A 20157-nucleotide genomic window follows, 5' to 3' on the forward strand; every position below is an offset into this window, starting at 1 on the left:
AATGGATTTAGTCATAGCAGGGAGTTCCTGGGTGGCACAAATGGTTAACGCGATTGGCTGCTGATCAAAAGATTGGTGGTTTGAATTCACACAGAGGTGCCTCAAAAGAAAGGCCTGGCAATCTATGTTTGAAAAATCAGCCATTGAATATTCTATGGAGCACAGTTCTACTTTGACATGGATGTAGTTGCCATTGAGTCAATTCTGTTTTTTAAGTCATAGTGGGGTAGCCAGTTATCCACATTCACCTCACACCAGAACTGTGGAAGCAGTAAGCAGTGATAGCACATAAACAGCTCCTAAACTAAACCCCATATCTCCAATTGGAAGGAGCTAGAGGTGTTATGGAATGATTCTGCCTGTTTTTCATAAGATTCTGAATAATTGAGTTTAAAAAGAAGAGAAAAAAGGCTGCCATGAAGTTGATTCTGACTCATAGAGAGCCCATGTGTGTCAGAGTAGAACTATGCTCCGTAGGATTTTCAGTGGCTGATTTTTCAAAAGTAGATTGCCAGCCCATGCTTTTGATGCAACCATGGGTAGACTTGAACCTTCAGCCTTTCGGTGATAGCAGCCAAATACGTTAGCCATTTGCAGCACCCAGGGACTATATAGGATAGAAAGGTGTTGCAAAATGGAAAGGTTTTTTTCTAAGAAATTAAGTTCTTTATCTCACCAAAGTGGACTTCAGCCTGGTGATGTTTAGCCTTGGCTAGAGTTGCAGAGGAGAGTAAAGCAAGTGTACAGTCCTATTTGTGACTTTGGGAACTGGGATTTTCAGCAGGGAAGAAAGGCAGACAGAAGTAAGATAAAAGAAATTAATTCAAATTGGAATTGGAAGTGTTAGTATGAAGAATCTGATTTCATGGTGAGTCTTACATGTTAAAAATATACAGATTTCCTAATTTTTCACTAAAGATGTCTAGAAACTGATCAAGTAGCAATGAGCAACCCCAGCACCCAGAACCCACAGAGATATAGTTGATTGCAACTCTGGGCAGGAACTGTACAAGATGAGTCTGGAATATCTTGGCATAACTGCAGAGCAAGGATGCTATCAAGGACAACTGAGCCATGTGTCAAAAGACTCAGGAGCCGGCTTGAAGAGACTTCCACTGGCTAGCCCATTGGGATAATTGGAGCATCAGTAAGAATAATAAATGCAGTAAATTGAAAGCATTAAACATGTTCAAATCCGAGAGTTCATGATGATACTAAAAAGTAATCCATTATTAATTATTGATGGAGTGTGATAGGTAACCAACTTATTATTTTGAAAATTATTTCCAAAAGGAGAGAATCAAGGATTTATCTTTCCTTTCCCTTATGAATTCTGTCTTTGATGGTTGATGAGGGGATTTCTCATTCTAGAAATATTTCAGCTAATAAATGCTAGGGTATAATAGAATAAAACCAGTTTTTCAGCCCCTAACAAAATAATGGACCTGGTTGCTATGAGTGGGAATCAACTCCATGTCCTACAACAACAACAACAACAACAACAACAACAACAACACAAAAGACATATTCACTAATAGCTGCTAACATTATAAAAAGAGAGATAATTGGGCATTATCTGCCTCCCAATGGAAGCACACAGCACTATCTATGAAGTACTCTTGCCAAAATATTGAACCTAAATTAATCAAACCTCTAGATTAGATTTCAGTTAGCTATGGCCCTCAGCCAAATCCAGTCTGCTCCTTGATTTTGTAAATAAACTTATCAGAACAAAGGCACACTCCTTTGCTTACATATTGCCTGTGGCTACTTTGACCACCACAATGACAAAATGGAGTAGTTGCAGCAGAGACTCTATGGCCTGAAAAGCCAAAAATGTTTAATCTGGCCCTTTGAAGAAAAAGACCTCTGCTCTAGCTATGGCTCCTGGTTTGCAACAATTACTGGAAACAAAAGAACATGTTAAATCACACCATGGGAATAATCGGAAAAGTCTCCAAGCTAGGAAATCCTACAGGACAAATGATTTGTTTTATTAAAGAAGTGAATTGCAAGGAGAGGAGAGAAAAGGAAGAGAAAACATCAAGAATCTTAGGGAAAAAATTAATCACTTAAAATATATGCCCTTCCTTCCTCCTGATTTGAATAAGGAAACTCTTAAAAAAAATTTAAATATATTTATAAGAGAATCAGGAAAATTTAAACAATGATTGTATATTTAATTACATTAAGGAATTAATCATTTCTTTTAGGTTGAATAATTGTGTGTGTTTTTTTTAAAGAAACTCTTATTTTTTAAAGGGCCATGCTAAAATATTTGCAGATGGCATAATATCACATAGATGATTTGCTTCCAAATCCTGGAGGGAAAGAAGTAGAAAGAAGGGAAGTGGAGGAGGTATAAATGATACAAGATTGGCAATATTTCAGCTGGGTGATGGGTATTGTTGTTGTTATGTGCTGTAGAGTAGGCTTCAACTTATGTTGTTGTTGTTATTTGCCGTCGAGTCAGCCCCGACTCATAGCGACCCCTCCTTGGGTTTCTGAGGCAGTATCACTATGGAAGTAGGATTGCCCAACCTTCCTTCCGAGGAGTGGCTGGTGGGTTTGAACCGCCAGCCTTCTGGTTAGGCTTCAACTTATAGCAACCCTATATACAACAGAACGAAAAACTGCCCAGTCTTATGCCATTGTCACAATCATTGCTATGTTTGAGCCCATTGTTGTAGCCACTGTCAATTCACCTCAGTGAGAATCTACCTCTTTCTTATTGACCCTCGACTTTACCAAGCATGATGTCCTTCTTCAGGGACGGGTCCCTCTTGGTAACATGCCCGAAGTACAACAGATGAAATCTGACCATCCTCACTTCCGAGGAGCATTCTGTCTATATTTCTTCCAAGACAGTCTTGGAAGTTCTTCTGGCAGTCCATGGTATATTCAATATTCTTTTCCAACACCATAAATGAATAGCATCAGTTCTTCTTTGACCTTTCTTATTCATTGTCCAGTTTTTGCATGCAGATGACAATTGAAAATACTGCAGCTTGGGTCATGGGCACCTTAGTCTGCCAGTTGACATCTTTTGCAGCAGATTTGTCCAATACGATACATCATTTGATTTCTTGACTGTTACTTCCATGGGCATTGATTGTGGATCCAGGTAAAATGTAATTATTGACAGCTTCATATTTTCTCCATTTATCAAAATGTTGCTTATTGGTCCACTTGTGAGAATTTTTGTTTTCTTTATGTTGAGGTGTAATCCATACTGAAGGCATACTTAAGTATAGATTATTGAATCCATACTTCAAATCCTCTTTGCTTTCCACAATCAAGGTTGTGTCATCTGTATATCACAGATAGTTAATGAGTCTTCCTCTAATCCTGATGCCATGTTCTTCTTCATATAGTTCACCTATTTGAATTGTTTGCTCACCATATAGATCTGAGTAAGTATTGTGAAAGGATACAACCACGATGCAAACCTTTCGTAATTTAAACCACCCAATATTCTCTTCTTCTGTTCAGACGACTGCTTCTTTGTACAGGTTCCTCATGAGGACAGTTAAGTGTCCTTGAATTTCTATTCTTCACAGTGTTGTCCATAATTTGTTATGCTCCACACAGTTGAATGCCTTTGCATAGTCAGTAAACACAGGTAACATCTTTCTGATATTCTCTGCTTTTAGCCAAGATCCATCTAACATCAACAGTGATAGCCCTTGTCCCACGTCCTCTTCTGAATCCAGCTTGCATTTCTGGAAGTTCACTGTCAATATACTGCTGTAACAATTTTTGAATTATCTTCAGTGAAATTTTACTTGTGTGTGATATTAATGATATTGTTCGATAATTTCTTCATTCTATTGGATCATCTTTCTTTGGAATGGGTACAGATAAGGATCTCTTCCAGTCAGTTGGCCAGGTAGCTGTCTTCCAAATTTCTTGGCATAGATGAGTGAATGCTTCTACCATTGTATCCATTTGTTGAAATATCTCATTTGGTATTTCTTCAATTCTTGAGACTTGATTTGTTCCAGTGCATTCAGTGCAGATTGGATTTCACTATCATTGATTCTTTATCACATGCTACCTCCTGAAATAGTTGAACGTTGGTCAATTCTTTTTAGTACGGTGACTGTTGGTATTCCTTCCATCTTCTTTTGATGCTTCCTGTATTGTTGAATTTTTTCTTCAGCTCTTTCAGCTTGAGAAACGTGGAACATGTTCTTCCCTTTTTGGTTTTCTAACTCCAGGTCTTTGGACATTTCATTATGATACTTTACTTTATCTTCTCAAGCTGCCCTATGAAGTCCTACGTTCAGCTCTTTTACTTCATCATATTTTCCATTTCCTTTTGCTACTATATATTCAAGTGCAAGTTTCAAAGTCTCTTCTGATATCCATTTTGGTCTTTTCTTTCTTTCCAGTCTTCTTAATGACCTTTTGCTTTCTTCATGTATGATGTCCTTGATGTCATCCCACAATTAATCTGCCTTGCATCATTAGTTTTCAATGCATCAAATCTGTTCTTCAAACAGTCTCTAAATTCAAATGGGAAATACTCAGGTTATGCTTTGACTCTTAAGGACTGTGGTAGTTAAACTTATGTGTCAGCCTGGGTGGGCTTTGTTTTGAGTGGCTGGGCAGCTGGATATAGTTATTCCCCATGGTGAGCTGATCAACTCAATAGTGGAATCTACTGTGAGCAGCTGAGTAGCTGCCTTGGAGATGTGGTCTGCCTCCAGTATATAAGAAGAAGCTTTGAGGAAGGTCTCTGAGCTTTTTGGCACATCTGGATCTTGCGTTTGGACAAGTTTTCATCTCAGTGGACTGCCATGTTGTCTGCTGATCTTGAGACTGTTTCTGGACTTGAACTAGTGGCTTGGTGTGTTGGTTGGGACTGTGGTGTTTTACTTTTTGACCTTGAGTTTGGCAGCCTCAGCAGCCAGCAGCTGTCTGAGTTAAGAGAGGCTTCTAGCTTCAGTGGCTGGGAGCAAGAGGCAGAGCTGAAGCCCAAGGTCAAGGGCCTTTCACCTAGTCCCTGTAGCTGGCATTCTGAACTTAGATTCTAGACTCTTAAACTGTAAGAGAATAAATTCCTGTTTGTTAAAACCATCCACTTGTATTTCCTGTTAGAGTGGCACTGGAGAACCAAAACATGGCGTATTAATTTTCTTCAGGTTAAATTTGAATTTGCATATAAGCAGTTGACAGTCTGTTCTATGGTCAGCCCTCGTCTTGTTCTGACTGATACTGAACTTCTCCATCATGTCTTTCCACAGCTGTAGTCAATTTGACTCCTATGTTTTCCAAGCGGTAAGGTCCACATGTATATCTGCCATTTATATTGTTGAAAAAAAGGTGTTTCCAATTAATAGACCATTGGTCTTGCAAAATTCTATCATGCAACTTCTGGCATTATTTCTATCGCCAAGTCCATATTTTCCAACTACTGATCTTTCTTATATCTTTCTAATTTCATATTCCAGTCACCATTATCAATGCATCTTGACTGCATGTTTGATCAATTTCAGGGTGCAGAAGTTGGTAAAAATCTTAAATTTCTTCATCTTTTGCATTTTAGTTGGTACATAAATTTGCATAATAGTTTTTTTAACTGGTCGTCCTTGTTGGAGTATGGATATAACCCTTTCACTGACAGCATTGTACTTCAAGATAGATCTTGAAATGTTGTTTTTAATGATGAACATTCCTCTTCAGTTTGTCATTCTAGCATAGTAAACCATATGATTGCCTGCTTCATAATAATCAGTACTAGTCTACTCCTCGGAAGGAAGATGGGGCAATCTACTTCCATAATGATACTGCCTCAGAAACCCAAAGAGGGGTCGCTATGAGTCAGGTCCGACTTGACGGCACATAACAACAACAACAACAACAATGCCTAGAATATTGATCTTTATGTATTCCATTTCATTTTTGACAGCTTCCAATTTTCCTAGATTCATACTTTATACACTCCATGTTTTGATTATGAATGGATGTTTGTAGCTGTTTCTTCTCATTTCACACCACATCAGCAAATGAAGGTCCCAAAAGTTTTACTCCATCTCCGTCATTAAGGTCATCTCTACTCTGAGAAAGCAGCTCTTCCCTAGTTGTATTTTGACTGCCTTCCAACTTGAGGTGCTTGTCTTCCAGCACTATGTCACACAGTGTTTCACTGCTATTCATAAGATTTTCATTTGCCAGACTTTTCAGAAGTAGATTGCCAGGTCCTCCTTCCTAGTCTGCCTTACTCTGGAAGCTCCACTCATATCTGTCCACAATGGGATGACCCTGCTGATATTTGAAATACAGGTGGCATAGCTTCCAGCATCACGGAAATACACAACCCACCACAGTACTGCACATTGACAGATGAGTGGTCTGTCCATGGAACTTTGTGTTTGTTTTTCTGTCTAATTTTTATTTTGATTTTTAGTTATTATGAATAAGCGTGTTATGGATATCCTTGTTCATGTCTTTTGATTGACATATTTACTTGAATAAATACCTAGGAGTGGGATTGCTGAGTCATAGAGTGAGCTTTATACACAGCTAAACAATGATGTGTTTTTAATTCATAAATTAGAGTATATGCATACAAGGTAAACTACTATTGCATAGTCCAAATTGTGCCACATGTTTCTGGTTTATTAATATATATTAACATTTTAAAAGTATATTAACTCAGGCACAAAAACTTGGCCAGCCCAAATACTGGTTGAAATTAAAGTAAAAGGAGGGTAAAAAACATTCATAGCCTAAAATTTCATTTTAAAAATTCAGCTATAAAGAAGGCCATTAAGCAATTGTACCTTAATTCTGCTATTTGGTGAATTACTTTTTACTATGGAGGATTGGGAAGAAATGTTTAGAGATTAAAATTAATTAATAGTAATTTAGAAAAACGTATTAAGAAATTAGTTAGCCTTGGTCATACAAGAAGGCATTGTTCAAAGCAGCATACATGAAAAAGATTGTGATTTGAGCTAAACATATTGTTCTGTTGAATAATTGGAGTGTATTCCTCCTACACATGATAAAAATAACATTTTGATGTCCCAGGCCCCATGCCATTATTTTTGTATCCATTTTTATTTTGCTCTTGTAAAGCTGTAAAGTATAGAGGGTTGTGGGGTTTTTTGTTTGCTTGTTTTCCCTGTGGCCAGGGAATTATCTAACTTGTTTGTGCTGTAATTTGGCTGCCTTCAATTTGTACATTATTTTGGAAGGAAGAAGATGTTTCTTTGTCTATTTACAAGGAATTGAAAACCACAGAGCACTAACTTTTCTGTACAGTGACATAGGGAAATAGAAACTTCGCACAGAGGTCTCATGTCATTTGTTTCTGAGTTTAAAATAAGATGTGGTTTTGCTTTTTCTGTTTTAGTTATCTCAGGGATCTCCAGAGCCAATTGAGCCCAACTTTTTCACAGCAGATTACCATTTATTACGTCATTCGTCAGGTGGAAATAGCCTGTCCCCAAATGACCCAACAGGTAATGTCCATCAGTGCGGGGAAATTGGGCTTTCAAATTCAAATACATTGTTTGGATCAACAGTCAATTATCCCTGATAATCTTCAATTTAAAAGAAAAATACAGCCTATTTCCATTATCTATGGCAATAGTTGGAAGGGGCATCTGATAAAAATCTAGAAATTCCCCAATATTCATCTTACCTAGTGTGGCAGTTTCCTTCATCATTTATTAACACCATAAGTAACAACAGAAAATATGTGGGTGAATTGGATTTCCTTTTGTTTCTTCTTGCTCATCTGATGATGGGAAATCAAATGCTCAAAAGCATCCAGTGAAAGAAAAAGTAGAAGCAAAACATTTGAATACTCACAATGGAGAAAATTTGAAACTTACCTAAGGAATCCATATTAAACAGATAATTGTTTGTCCGTCCACCCATCCATCCATCCGTCCATCCATTCATCCATCCATCCAGTTCTTTGTACATCCATTTTACTTAGGGAGGCAGTATAGCATAGAGATTAATGGGGCAAGTTCTGGAAACATGGAATATCTAGATTAAAATCTCAGCTAAAACTTCTAGTAGCTGATTCTGGGCTAGTTATTTAACTTCTCTGAACCCCAGTTTCCTTGCCTATGAAATGAGGGCTAAATATAGTACCTGCATTAGAGGGTTACACTGAAGATTAGTGTAAACATAGGAAAAGTATTTGGCTATTAGTAGGGGTTTAGTTTAGTTTTAATTCTTATTACCATATTTGAGCTCTAAGAAGAGGCTTTAGAGTACTCTCAAGTTTCAGAGTTCCTAAATAACTTTAGAATCTCTGTAGTCTATAGTTAGGTCACTCAGTGGAGTGCATGGAAATGAAGCTTTTATAGTTAAGGGAAGACTTGTCATTATGATGGCCTGGAAAAGTGCTCATTTTTGTTGTGCTTTCATTGTCGTCTAATTTAGGCAAATCACATTATTTCTTAATTACCAAACTTTCCCTAAGTCTTGGACTCCTGGGATAAAGCAAACCTGTCTCGGCACAATTTCTTTTCAAGTTGTGCCTGAGAAATCCATGAGATAAAGATAAAATGTGGTCAAAAGTCTTTTACTTTTAAAAGCATCTCCCAGGGCAAGTAAATTAGTTCTCAGGCCAAATTTCTTAAAATAGCAGCTCCCATGAAATGAAGACTTCTGATGTAAGTCTCTCAGAGGTTGACAGTGAGGTGAGACACTCCTCCCAGGGCATCTGGATGCCTCACCTCAGAACTGACCAAGCTGGGCCTTATCTTAGCAGGGGGACCCAGGTAAAGAAAGCAGAGACTGCCAGCCCTTTGGAGAAACAACTAGAAGCTTGGCTTTAACAGTGAGCCGCCTGTATTCACATTTTCACATTTCCCCTCAATTTTTGCCCCATTCTCTTTTCTGTCTCGAAAGTGTCAGGGGAACCCCTGGTCCTCCAACTGAGTCAGTGTTGATTGGTTTGAGTGCAAGCTGGTCAAAATGGCTCTGAGCAGTGCTGGGGTAGCTTATAGGAGCACTAGTGCCACAGTGGTAAAGTGCTTGGCTGTTCACTGAAAGCTCAGCAGTTTGAATCCACCACCTGTTGGGTGGAAGAAAGATGTGGCAATCTGCTTCCATATGGCAATGACATGGAAACCCCATGGGGCAGTACTTCTCTGTCCTATAGAGTAGCTGTGAGTCAGAATTGCCTCAATGGCAGTGGGCTTTGGTGGGAGTGGGTTAAGGTGCTGGTATCCCATACTCATATGAACCATCAAAAGAAGTCTTGTTTTTTCATATTAAGTATAATTTATTTCCGCTAGGCAGGCACACAGAAGGAACCCTTGTCTTTCACTGTCTCTTTTTTGCCCTCTTTCAGAATTTTTCTTTCTAATGCATATTTACTCTTTTTGTCTTGTGGCCTAGAGAGAGTTTCTTAATCAGAAAAGTCACCCATCAGGCAGCTGTGTTTGGAATCCATCCCTATCAGCCCCTAACACACACACACTCTCACACCACACACACTCTCTCACACACACATATACACACACAGATATAACCCTAACTTACTTACTTGGCCAATTTATACCATAAGCAATATTCCTAAATCTCTGCATATTATTCTGCAATGGCCATCCAAAAAGTAGGCAATGATTAAAGGAAGAAAAACAGACTTTGGATATTCAGAGCCAAATTAATTTGCTTGCAAGTACTCATCTTCATCATTAACAAACTGACCTATTTTCATTGCAGTTCAGCCATAATTGCCAATAACGTCTAAGAAAATGTGAACCAAATGTCAGGCTTTCCATAATTTATCTATTTCAGGTCTATCCAGCAGCTCTGATTTGGAGGAAGGAATAACATATGAGCAGATGCAGGTGAGGGTTTTGCAGTACCTCTCACAATTTTATGTTGTTGCTTCTGATTCAATACTGACTTTTTTTTTTTTCCCCCAAATTTAGACTGTGATTGAAGAAGTCCTAGAGGAAAGTGGCTATTACAATTTTACTTCTAACAGGTGAAACCCAGAGTTTGCTTTCAATTGTGAAAGATGAATGAGATAATTGAATATAAGATCTGATTTCTTTATCCTTCATTCCAGAGTTTTGTTTTATTGGTTTCTTTTTTTCAATTTTATTTTAAACAATTTTTTAAAATATGTGTACTTAGACTAGACACAATAATAGGTGAGATATATGCTGTCCATCATTTGTGTGGATACCACTGCTCTCTCTTGAAACAGAAAGGGTGATCACTTAGTACTACTTGACTGTCACAAAAAATAATGAAGAAAATTGAATGACAAATAATCCATGATTTTTTTTTTTTTAATAGTAAACATTTGTACCATTCTAGAAGAGCTGGAAACTCAGGTTTCCAGTGCTGAAATTGATCTACTATTTTTGTGGAATGTTAAGGGAGGAAAAAGAAAGATGTGTCCAAACAAAGAAACATTTCTGGTGAATTAAAATGTGTCTGTGTGAATGGAACTTTGCTTTTATGTGTTGCCACTTGCTTACCTTAAGTAAGAAACCTTGGTTCCCTGGGGTGGTATATTATCCTGTAATATAATCATTATTGGTGTTCTAAAATTATACTCTGTTTTATCAATTTCACTCAACTCTGGAATTTTGTAATTATTCCTATTGGGTACATTGTTGGGCACAAGGATTCCAGTAGAATGAATTTATCTGGAGTTATTCCTGCAAGTATTGGTAGGGGAGTGAGGAAGTAATTCAATAAAGAGTTCAGTATTAAGCAAGTTAAAAGGAGTCCTAGTGGCACCACAAGGAGCTCTGGTGGCACGGTGCCTAAGGCATTTGACTGCTAGCCAGAACGTTGGCAGTTCAAACCCACCAGCTGCTCCAGAGAAGTAAGGTGGGGCCATCTACTTCTGTAAAGATTTATCACCTTGGAAACCCAATGGGGGTTGCAATGAGTTATAATCAACTTGATGGCAGTGGAGTGGCAACATAGTTAAGCACATAGCTGCCCAGTGGTTTGAACACACCAGCTGTTTCACAGGAGAAAAGACCTGATGATCTATTCCTATAAAGGCTACATACAGTCTAGGAAACCCTATGGCTCAGTTATGCTCTGTCTTATGGTTACTGTGAGTTGGAATTGACTCAATGGCACACAGCAACATCAAGTAAGTTACCATTGTGGGCAACTGAAGCTTGATCCCATTCGGGAAATCTGAGAGAGAGCTAGTGTGAAACATGTACCTCAGAGTTCTCCTTCTCGGGGAGGAAGGAAGGGAGCTGCAATATTTATCCTCCAATGTTTGTCAGTGACTGTTTGAGGCCTGCTCTCAGGGGGGTGTTCATTTCCTGGTGTTTCTGGCCTGCTGTAAAGGTCGACAAGGCAGTCTCTAGAGAGTAGATGAAGTCCTCAGGAAAAGAAATACAGGTGCTGGCAGTTGGATGTCAGGCCTGGATGCCTTGAGCTGGTAAGGGTGAGAGGATATAGGCACCAACCGTGCCTACTGCATGCAAATTGACTTTTCCAAGGATCCCACTCATAACTGAATCATCAAGCTGATCTTAAGCATCCACATACACAGTCTCCTCCTGTACGGCTTAGGGTTGTCTTAGGAAGCACACGCCACTGGAGTATGTTCATCCAAAGTAGCCTTGTATGCCTGGAGAAACTGACTCTTTTTCCAACTAGCAAAGCCAGCTCATGACCATTATGTAAATGATTTCCTGAAGATGGCTACTAGCCTTGGAAAGGGAAAGAGGTCTCAAAAACAGCCTGTTTCAGTCATTATATGGAAATGAGATTCTTTTTTGAGGTTAGTTCACTTTCTTAACAATTTTTCTTCTCCTCCTGTTTCAACAGGTGGTTCTTATGAATCACACAAAGGATTATTCAACTGCTTGCTCTTTTAGCTGGATAATATATTTCCAAAATACTACCTCTATAAATTTAGTTCTGTTGTGATTTGTAACTGCAGAGAAATGATGAGTAATTCTCCTTTTCCGAAGGTATATATCATTAATAGAAATTACCATCTCCACAACTGCTCTCCTCCTACTATCCCTTCAGAGATTTTAAATTTTAATTTTCTACTCAAGGCTGCATCCATCCAGCCTTCCATGCACAGTATGAATGTCTATGTTCTTGACTCTCAACATCTGATTATTTCAAATTCCCTTGGCTTGTACTGGGAGCAGAGATCATTCTTTTAATTTTTCAGCATTTCCTACGAGACTCACGTTCATGGGCAATGCCTGGCTTTATATTTTTTGCTGAAAATCAAGTAAATATCAATGGGAAACCAGCTGTACAGAGAACTCAGGGGAGCTCTGCAAGAGCTCTTCTGCCTTCCCCCCTTTTTAAAGTAATTATTTCAGTCATTCTTTGTAATTGTTATCCTTTTACTATTCTACCAGCATTAATTTTTTTTAAATCAAATATTAGTTCTATTTCCAAACACATAATTCCTTTATTAAAAGACATTTTAAAATTTTCTTATTTTGATAAACAGATAAATCAGATGCATGATAAAGATGATACAAAATTGTTTATAGTTATATTTGGAATTGTGAATAGAATAAGAAGGCATGATTTAAACAGTCAAATTTAAGCAACATAAGTTAGCTATCACATCCAATTTTCTTCAAATCCTCCAAATTAAAAATGAATCACCTATTTAAAAATGCACATACCCATGACTTTAGCTTCTAATAACAGTGAGAGTATAAATCATGGGAGAAAGACTTTCCCAGTTTACCAATAAAAATAACCCTTGACGGTATCTAAAGCCATTACTTATTTACTATTCCAAGTTATTGCCTGAGAAATAACACTTAGAAGTACCCAGTAGACCCCAAACTGGAAACACCTAATTACTAATACAAATCAGGTCAGCTGTTACTCTCATGATTTTCCATAGTCAAAGGATGGAGATCAGTGGATGTCATGGGACTTGGAGGGGTAGTATTTAGAATCAAGAGTGTATTTCCTCAAATAGGTTCCATGGAATGACCAGTATTATCAGAGATGTTAATAGATGTTCCCTGAAAAAAAAAAAAAAAAAAAACCTCATGACCAAATAGATTTGGAAAACACTGAACAGTTTGTCATTTTGGGGGATTCCCAACGTGATTAGCATTAAGGACTCAGGTATTCTACATGAAAGAAATCTGTTGATTGTTTTTTCTTCAGGGATTTGCCATTTTTTTCCATGGAACACCAGTTGAGAAAAGCTGCCCTAGCTATATGGTTAGAAGTAGGAAATATATTTTAACTCCTCCACCAGGCTTTAGGGGAGCTCTGGTAGGATAGTACCTAAGGCATTTGACTGCTAACCAGGAGGCTGGTGGTTCAAACTCACCAGCTACTCCTCAGAAGGAAGATAGATAGGGTGATCTACTTCTGTAGTGACACCGCCTCAGAAACCCAAGGAGCAGTCACTATGAATTGGATCCAACTCTACAAGAGTGAGTTTGGTTTTTGGTTTTAGTTACCAGACTTTAGCAGATCTGCTATTGTTTTCATTGTCACCCTCATCATTGTAATTGTCATTGGCGTCATCATTACCAAACCTTATTAAAGGATCTTGATAAAGCACTATGTACGGAGAATTCCACACATAATTCCTGTATTATACAAGTTGACAACCTGAGACTGTCAGTTCAAACCTGTGCATACATCTCCAAAGCATCCAGGCTGCAACTAAAGCAGTAATCCAAGATATGGCACATTTTCAGCTTAGAACGTGTCATCTGTGTTTAGTAAGGGAAGAGCATAGACAAGTGCCATTTTCAGAATGAAAGTCTTAGAATAAAGCCATTATCTAGCTAGCTATTCTTTGTCTTTGGGGAAGATTTCTGGAACTGTTGAAATAATGGGGGAGACTACTTTGAAAATTGATTAGGATGAATGTCCCAGGCATAAAATGCTGATTAGGAAAAGAAAATAGTGACAGAAACAGAAATAGCACCAAAAAACACTGACCAAAATGGGAGCTCCCTTATTTCTGGGCTTCTGGGAAGAGGAGGTAGGGCTGGCTGGGTTGAGAGGAGGAAAGTAATGCAAATAAGATGAAAGAAGGGCAAACACACCTAAGCAGCCTCATAAGCGTTCCCAAAGTGGGCTCTGTTCTTGATTACAAGGTTGATTGGGACCCCTATGAGACCTAATTGACTCACCAACAATTGGTTTGGTTTTGGTTTATGATTAGTAATTATATGATATATACATAAACATTTAGCTGCCTTACCAGAAGGATAAAGACTGACATGTCTTAATTTTATCATTGCTGTTTTGAGAATAACATTGAACTCCATCTGACTGAATAGATGATGAACATATCATCTTCACATTAATATTTTATTTTATAATGTTGAAATATATGTCAACAACTAACAATATACAAGATAAAAAGAAATTTGAATCAAATGCTATAGTGTGCTGTGGAGTAACTTCCAACTACAGTTACCATGTGTGACAGAGTAGAAGTGCCCCCATAGAGTTCCCAGGCTATAATCTACAGGAACAGATCACCAGGTTTTTTCTCCTGCAGAGCCCCTGGTAGGTTTGAACCACTGGCCTTTGGGTTAACAGCTAAGTGCTTAGCCAGTGTGCCACTAGGGCTCCTTAAATGAATAATGATTATATAAAATAGATATTTTAATATATATATATATAGAGAGAGAGAGGCATTTAAATTTGCAAGCTACTTTGAATGAGTATTATTTTCCCACCATAAAGGAGTATTAGTTTCTGTTCAGTTCATAATTTAAGAAAGACCCTGTTGGCACTGAACTATAGTAAAAGGCAGTTTTGTAAAAATATCCTGTTATGTTTAGAATCTTTTTATTATTATTATTATTATTATTCATTGTTGTTTGTTATTCATATACTTGAGCTACAGCTTTTGAAATTGAATGTGTGAACTAAAACATTGTGACAACAGGGAATTCTTTCTACTTCTGAATCCTCTAGGTATCACTCCTATCCATGGGGGACCAAGAACCACCCGGCCAAAAGATGAAGATGCTGCATTTGAACGGACTTGTTTTTTTCCTAGTGAAGTTAAGCTACGGACTTCAGCCACTCCTGCAGGATGCCCAAAGGTTCAGGTGCTGCTAGAAGAGTGTGGAAGGGGAAAGACCAAGATGCTGCAGTGCCTGCAGGACCCCGGTCAGGGTTTCTGATGTGATAGGCTCTGTGATGGCTGCAGTGCCCGGAGCCTCCATTCCCAGGGCACGTTATATACCTGATGACAAGGCTCTCGGTGTGCTCCTGGGAGAAGATGCTGCAGAATTCTTCTCTGGGAGGAAAACCCACTCCTCAGAACTTTCTTCCAAGTTATGCAAAAAAAAAAAAAAAAAGCCCAAACCATCATATTTTCAAAAGAATATACTCAGGATTGCTGAAACTATGTTTAAAGACATCTAGCCTTCTATGTATAAAAAATAGCTTTAGGTAAAGAAAATTAAAGGACCCAGAATAGAATATTGGGTAACTCACTGTATCCCCCATTTTTTTTAAAATCTTAAAAAGAAATTTAACATATGCAATAGATCTTCTTCTTCTTCTTTTTCTTCTTGTTTTAAATGAAGGCATTGGCTCTCTTAACCACTTGGGTGCTAGTAGTCTTGAACCGTGATACAGCACAGACAGTATTTGTAACCTTGCACAGCCTCTGGGAATGACTGTCTAATGGTCAGATTTAGGTGAGACTAATAGAATACATTGATGAACATTGTATGTATATGCACATACATATATGGCAGAGGGAAATTTTGATTAGGCTACTGCTTTGCTGCTAATCAAACATTAATAGTGTTTATAGAGCACTTTGAAGAGTTCATAGAATCTATGAAAGAGATGCAATATTTCTTATCCTAAGTCCCTCCTTACTAAAATTACCTGCATTGTTTTAACATTTTTATCATTTGGGAATGTGAAATGAACATAAGTTATGTAATAAAGTATAAATTCCTTCTTTATTCATTGAAAGAGCCCTAAGAAAGAGAAACCAGAATGCCAGACAGTGTCCCATTATGATGTAGGGAGAATTTATAATGGTAATTTGCTGTTAGGCTTATTAGGCTAAAATTCCTTCTTCAACTGGCTTCTGGTGTAATGCCAAGAAATGCCCTTGCTGCCAAATCAGACTGTGTTGCTAACTACTTAAAGAACAATTTTCCTTCTAACTAATTAGTAATCTGGAAGCTGAGGTTATGGTTTTACTTTTCCCTGCATTTCATCATCTTTATTTACATTGATACATTGTTAGCATGGTTGGAATAGAATCTAGCTCAATATATTGACTGGTTGAAACACAGCCTTTAGTATAGTAGGAAAAATCTCTGAATGAAAAATTTGCACTATTTTAAAAATTGGTATGTTTTTCAAATTAACTTTGCACTAATACCTTCAAAGACTGCCAATGAACCTTTCTTTGTCTTTAAAACAAATTAGTTGTTACAAATACACTGTAAGATCAAATAGGATAAGGAAAAACTTAAGTTTCAGTTTTTGAACCAATTTTTATTCCATGCAGATATGAGATTCACATGCAAAATCAAAAAGCTATGATTTTATTGATTTGCTCAGGCAAAATTTTACTGCTATACCAACTTAACCTGAGCCTGCAATATCATTCTATGTACTTTTAATGCACATTTCTTCATCATGCAGAATACACAGGCCTAGAGGGGCACACATTCTAATTATGATCGTACTCTGAACTTTCCAAACAGAACAAATTATTAGGTGAAAAACTGGGCACTAAAGTCCTTTTTCAAGTAGCAACATATATTGAACAAATATTAGAAAAGAATAGTGCTCAGAGGTCACATGTTGGTAAGAAAAGAAAAGGTATTTTTAAATGCATACAGTTATGTTTCTGAACCAGAAAAGAGGCAAAATGTCCTATCTGACTCTTAGAAGCCTTGCAGTTGGCATTTAATATGCTAGAAGTCAGTCAGAAGGAGCATAATTAGGCAAATAAATTTCCTTTTCAGCCACAGCTTCAAGGCCATCAGCCCTATAATGATAAATGACATTGTTCTGATAAAATAGAGAATTTTTTTAATCAGAATATTCTGATAAAAAGAAATCTAAATAAAATCGGCTATTTGGATTCTTCATTAAACTAACACAATCACTTTATCAGCATTCTCCCAGTGCATGACCAAATCTACAAGAGAAAGTAAGGCTTTCCTACGGTCACCATTTTGTGCATCAAGTTGCATCCCAACATAAAGTAAGCTTTTCAGAAGCACTTACTCTCTAACTTTCAAACAAGGAGCATCCCCTCATAAGACGACAAGAATCAACATTTTGTTTTGACTCTCTGAACTGTTTTCTAGTGCACAGAAGTTATTTGAGCTTAAAAGGCCTCAAAATCCTTTATTTATTGCATTTCATTTTTTTTCTCTTGTGTAATTTTTAATTTCAAACCCACCAGCCCCTCCTCGGAAGGAAGGTTGGGCAATCCTACTTCCATAGTGATACTGCCTCAGAAACCCAAGGAGGGGTCGCTATGAGTCAGGGCTGACTTGACGGCACATAACAACAACAACTAACAAATTTTTAATTATTTGTTGTGCGATGAAACCCCTGTGAACTCATCTAATTCCCAATGACTGAATATTTACATGGTACAGAATATCAATCAGACTTTTCAGATCACTTTTGATGCACAAATGCTTCAGTTAATTCTGTTTTGATCCATATATCTGAATATATGTACTTGAAACCTTAAGTTGCTTTTTAAAAGCAAAATGTTCCACTCTCAGGGAAGTAATGGCAGCACAGATATTTGCTTGCTGGTTGTTAAAATTGCCTTCTTCCACGTGTGTAATCTTTACTTGGAGACATTCAGTGAGTAATAACATGGTCACTGTGCTCAGTGCTCAGGTTTGAATTTCAGAAACCTCAGAAAGAAATGCTGCTTGGGTTTAATGTGGACACTGGTGTGGCATTGGGCAGTATGGACAGAGTCTGTTTAGACATTCTAAGGCTGAATGTAATGAAGAATCACTGTTAGGAACTTTACCCAAATGATATAACTGATTGGGAGTTAAGGTCTTCCTGTAGTTACCATCTAAAACTCACTGTATGTTATGAATTTTGATGCTTAAAAACAAATACAGGTCTAGCTGGTTACATGCAATTTCAGCAATATCATCAGTTAATCACCATTTATATTTTAATATTGCTTAGTCATTTCTATCAGTATTAACATGCACAGGACACACATCCCTTTCATTGATTTGCTGAATTGAAAGCTGTTACTATCTGTTTCTTTTTTTGAAATAGGAAGGGACAGTGCACAGTAAGTTTGCTGGATTCCTTTAAAAATGGCTTTGGCTTCTGTCTGAAGGCAGGAGAAATTCCGTTTTAAGCTATTTTTATTGTTTGCCTTTTACTTTTTTTATGGTGTAAATTCATGAGCACAGAAATCAACTGGAGAGGCAATGCAAAGGAATCGGGTTTGAAACAGCTTCGCAGCAGCACCCTGGGTACTCACCTATGATGGGCTCTGAAACAAGGGACTTTAATGCTTCTATATATTGACCTTTGCTGCTGGGGAGCAATTCTATACAAACATGAAAATTTTCTTATTCAATATCAAAATGTGATCATAAATCCATCTTATATATACACATATGCTATCTTTCATATTCTATTTATTATCCTTTAGTGGAAATTAACATTGTTTTGGATAGATTATTTTTTCATTTGAAATGTGCTGCTAACAGTATGCTTACCCTTGTATGCTATTTTTCAGATTGATAGGAAGACAGAAATGTCTCAGGAAAACAACTTGGTAATAAAGAATTCTTATGTGTCTCATTACAGTTGAATTGTGTATTGTAAATATGACTGTTACGGTTGATTACATTCCCACTGTGATGTTGTTTTGAGACTTGCAAGAGGAACAGGAACAATTTTATGAATCTAGTGAGGTGATGATAGATATTGCAAATTCACATGCCCTGTGAGTCCATGGGCAACTTTTTTTCAAAAATAAAAAAACAAGATCATGCACCTTAAAATCACAGCAGCATTCTTGGCATATGATGTCTGCTGGAGTTTTTGCTACATATATGCAACCATTAACAAATAACACAATATTTTAAAAATATACCTTTTTCTTTTCATCAGAAAGGTAGATAAACTCTGTTCTTAACTGAAAATTGAATATTATTCCCCTAAATGTAAGAAGCTCTGGTAGCATAGTGGCTAAAGCACTTGACTGCTAACCAGAAGGCTGGCGGTTCAAACCCACCAGCCACTCCTCGGAAGGAAGGTTGGGCAATCCTACTTCCGTAGTGATACTGCCTCGGAAACCCAAGGAGGGGTCGCTATGAGTCAGGGCCGACTCGACGGCACATAACAACAACAACAACAAATGTAAGAAGGTTTACCCTCCTTCCTTTTTATTTATTTATTTTAATTATAAACCTTTGCATTTTACCCAGATACCATATTTAAAGATAGCAAAAGTGAGTTATAGGAACCATGTGACTGTTAAATGCTGCTGTTTGGAAGTAGCCTACCTTTGTTTCCTGACAGAGACAGAAATTTTATCTTTGTGGAAAATTATGACTCACTGTCATTTTGGGGAGATAATCAAGCAGTCTGACAGATGCTTGGAATTGATCTGATGGGCACACAGATGAAAATTGAGCCAAAGTGTCTGCAAACATGTTAAGAACTAGTCCCATAAAATAAGTATAAAGAAGTCTGTGCCAGAGATAACAAAGCAAGACTGAGGGCCTTAACACCTTTAAGTCAGACTGCAGAGGGCACTTATAAAATGACATTCTTAGCCATGATTACATTTCAAGCACCATTTAAGTCAGGATGCTGAAAAAGAATATCAGGCTTACAAATGACAATTAAATTTTAGCTAACACCCGTGCTCTCCAGGTACTCTGTCTTTACCTCATACTTTAGTTAATTTTGGAGGAAATGGAGCCAGTTAAGGGATAATTCATGGCAAGAAGGAACATTGGAACTGACATCACACCCAGGAAGGTGAATAAATCTAAGTCCTCTGAGGTGAAATCCCAACTTGTTAAAGGCAACTTGATCTTTCAAGGAGGTGGGACCATTCCTGAGTAGAAACTGTACCTTGGGAAGTCAGAGAGCAAGTGGAAGGCAAGTGGTTCTTAAGCCTGTGGCACTGCCAGCAGGCTGCACACTGGGTAGCGAACTGTCGGCAAGGGGCAGCTC

General features: G+C 37.7%; 1 protein-coding gene across 1 annotated transcript in view; it reads left to right on the plus strand.

Annotated features, from left to right (window-relative positions):
* Positions 1 to 14953, plus strand: part of NEK10 (NIMA related kinase 10) — a 425054-nt gene extending 410101 nt beyond the window's left edge. The window contains exons 33-36 of the mRNA XM_042780294.1: positions 7364 to 7472; positions 9775 to 9827; positions 9912 to 9967; positions 14905 to 14953. Coding sequence (XP_042636228.1) covers positions 7364 to 7472; positions 9775 to 9827; positions 9912 to 9967; positions 14905 to 14953 — 267 coding nt within the window. The remainder of the gene's footprint in view (positions 1 to 7363; positions 7473 to 9774; positions 9828 to 9911; positions 9968 to 14904) is intronic.
* Positions 14954 to 20157: the final 5204 nt, after the last annotated feature.

The sequence above is a fragment of the Orycteropus afer genome, unplaced genomic scaffold (genome assembly GCF_000298275.1).
Source record: "Orycteropus afer afer isolate SDZICR_OR568_19922 unplaced genomic scaffold, OryAfe1.0 scaffold00003, whole genome shotgun sequence".
Taxonomy (NCBI): domain Eukaryota; kingdom Metazoa; phylum Chordata; class Mammalia; order Tubulidentata; family Orycteropodidae; genus Orycteropus; species Orycteropus afer.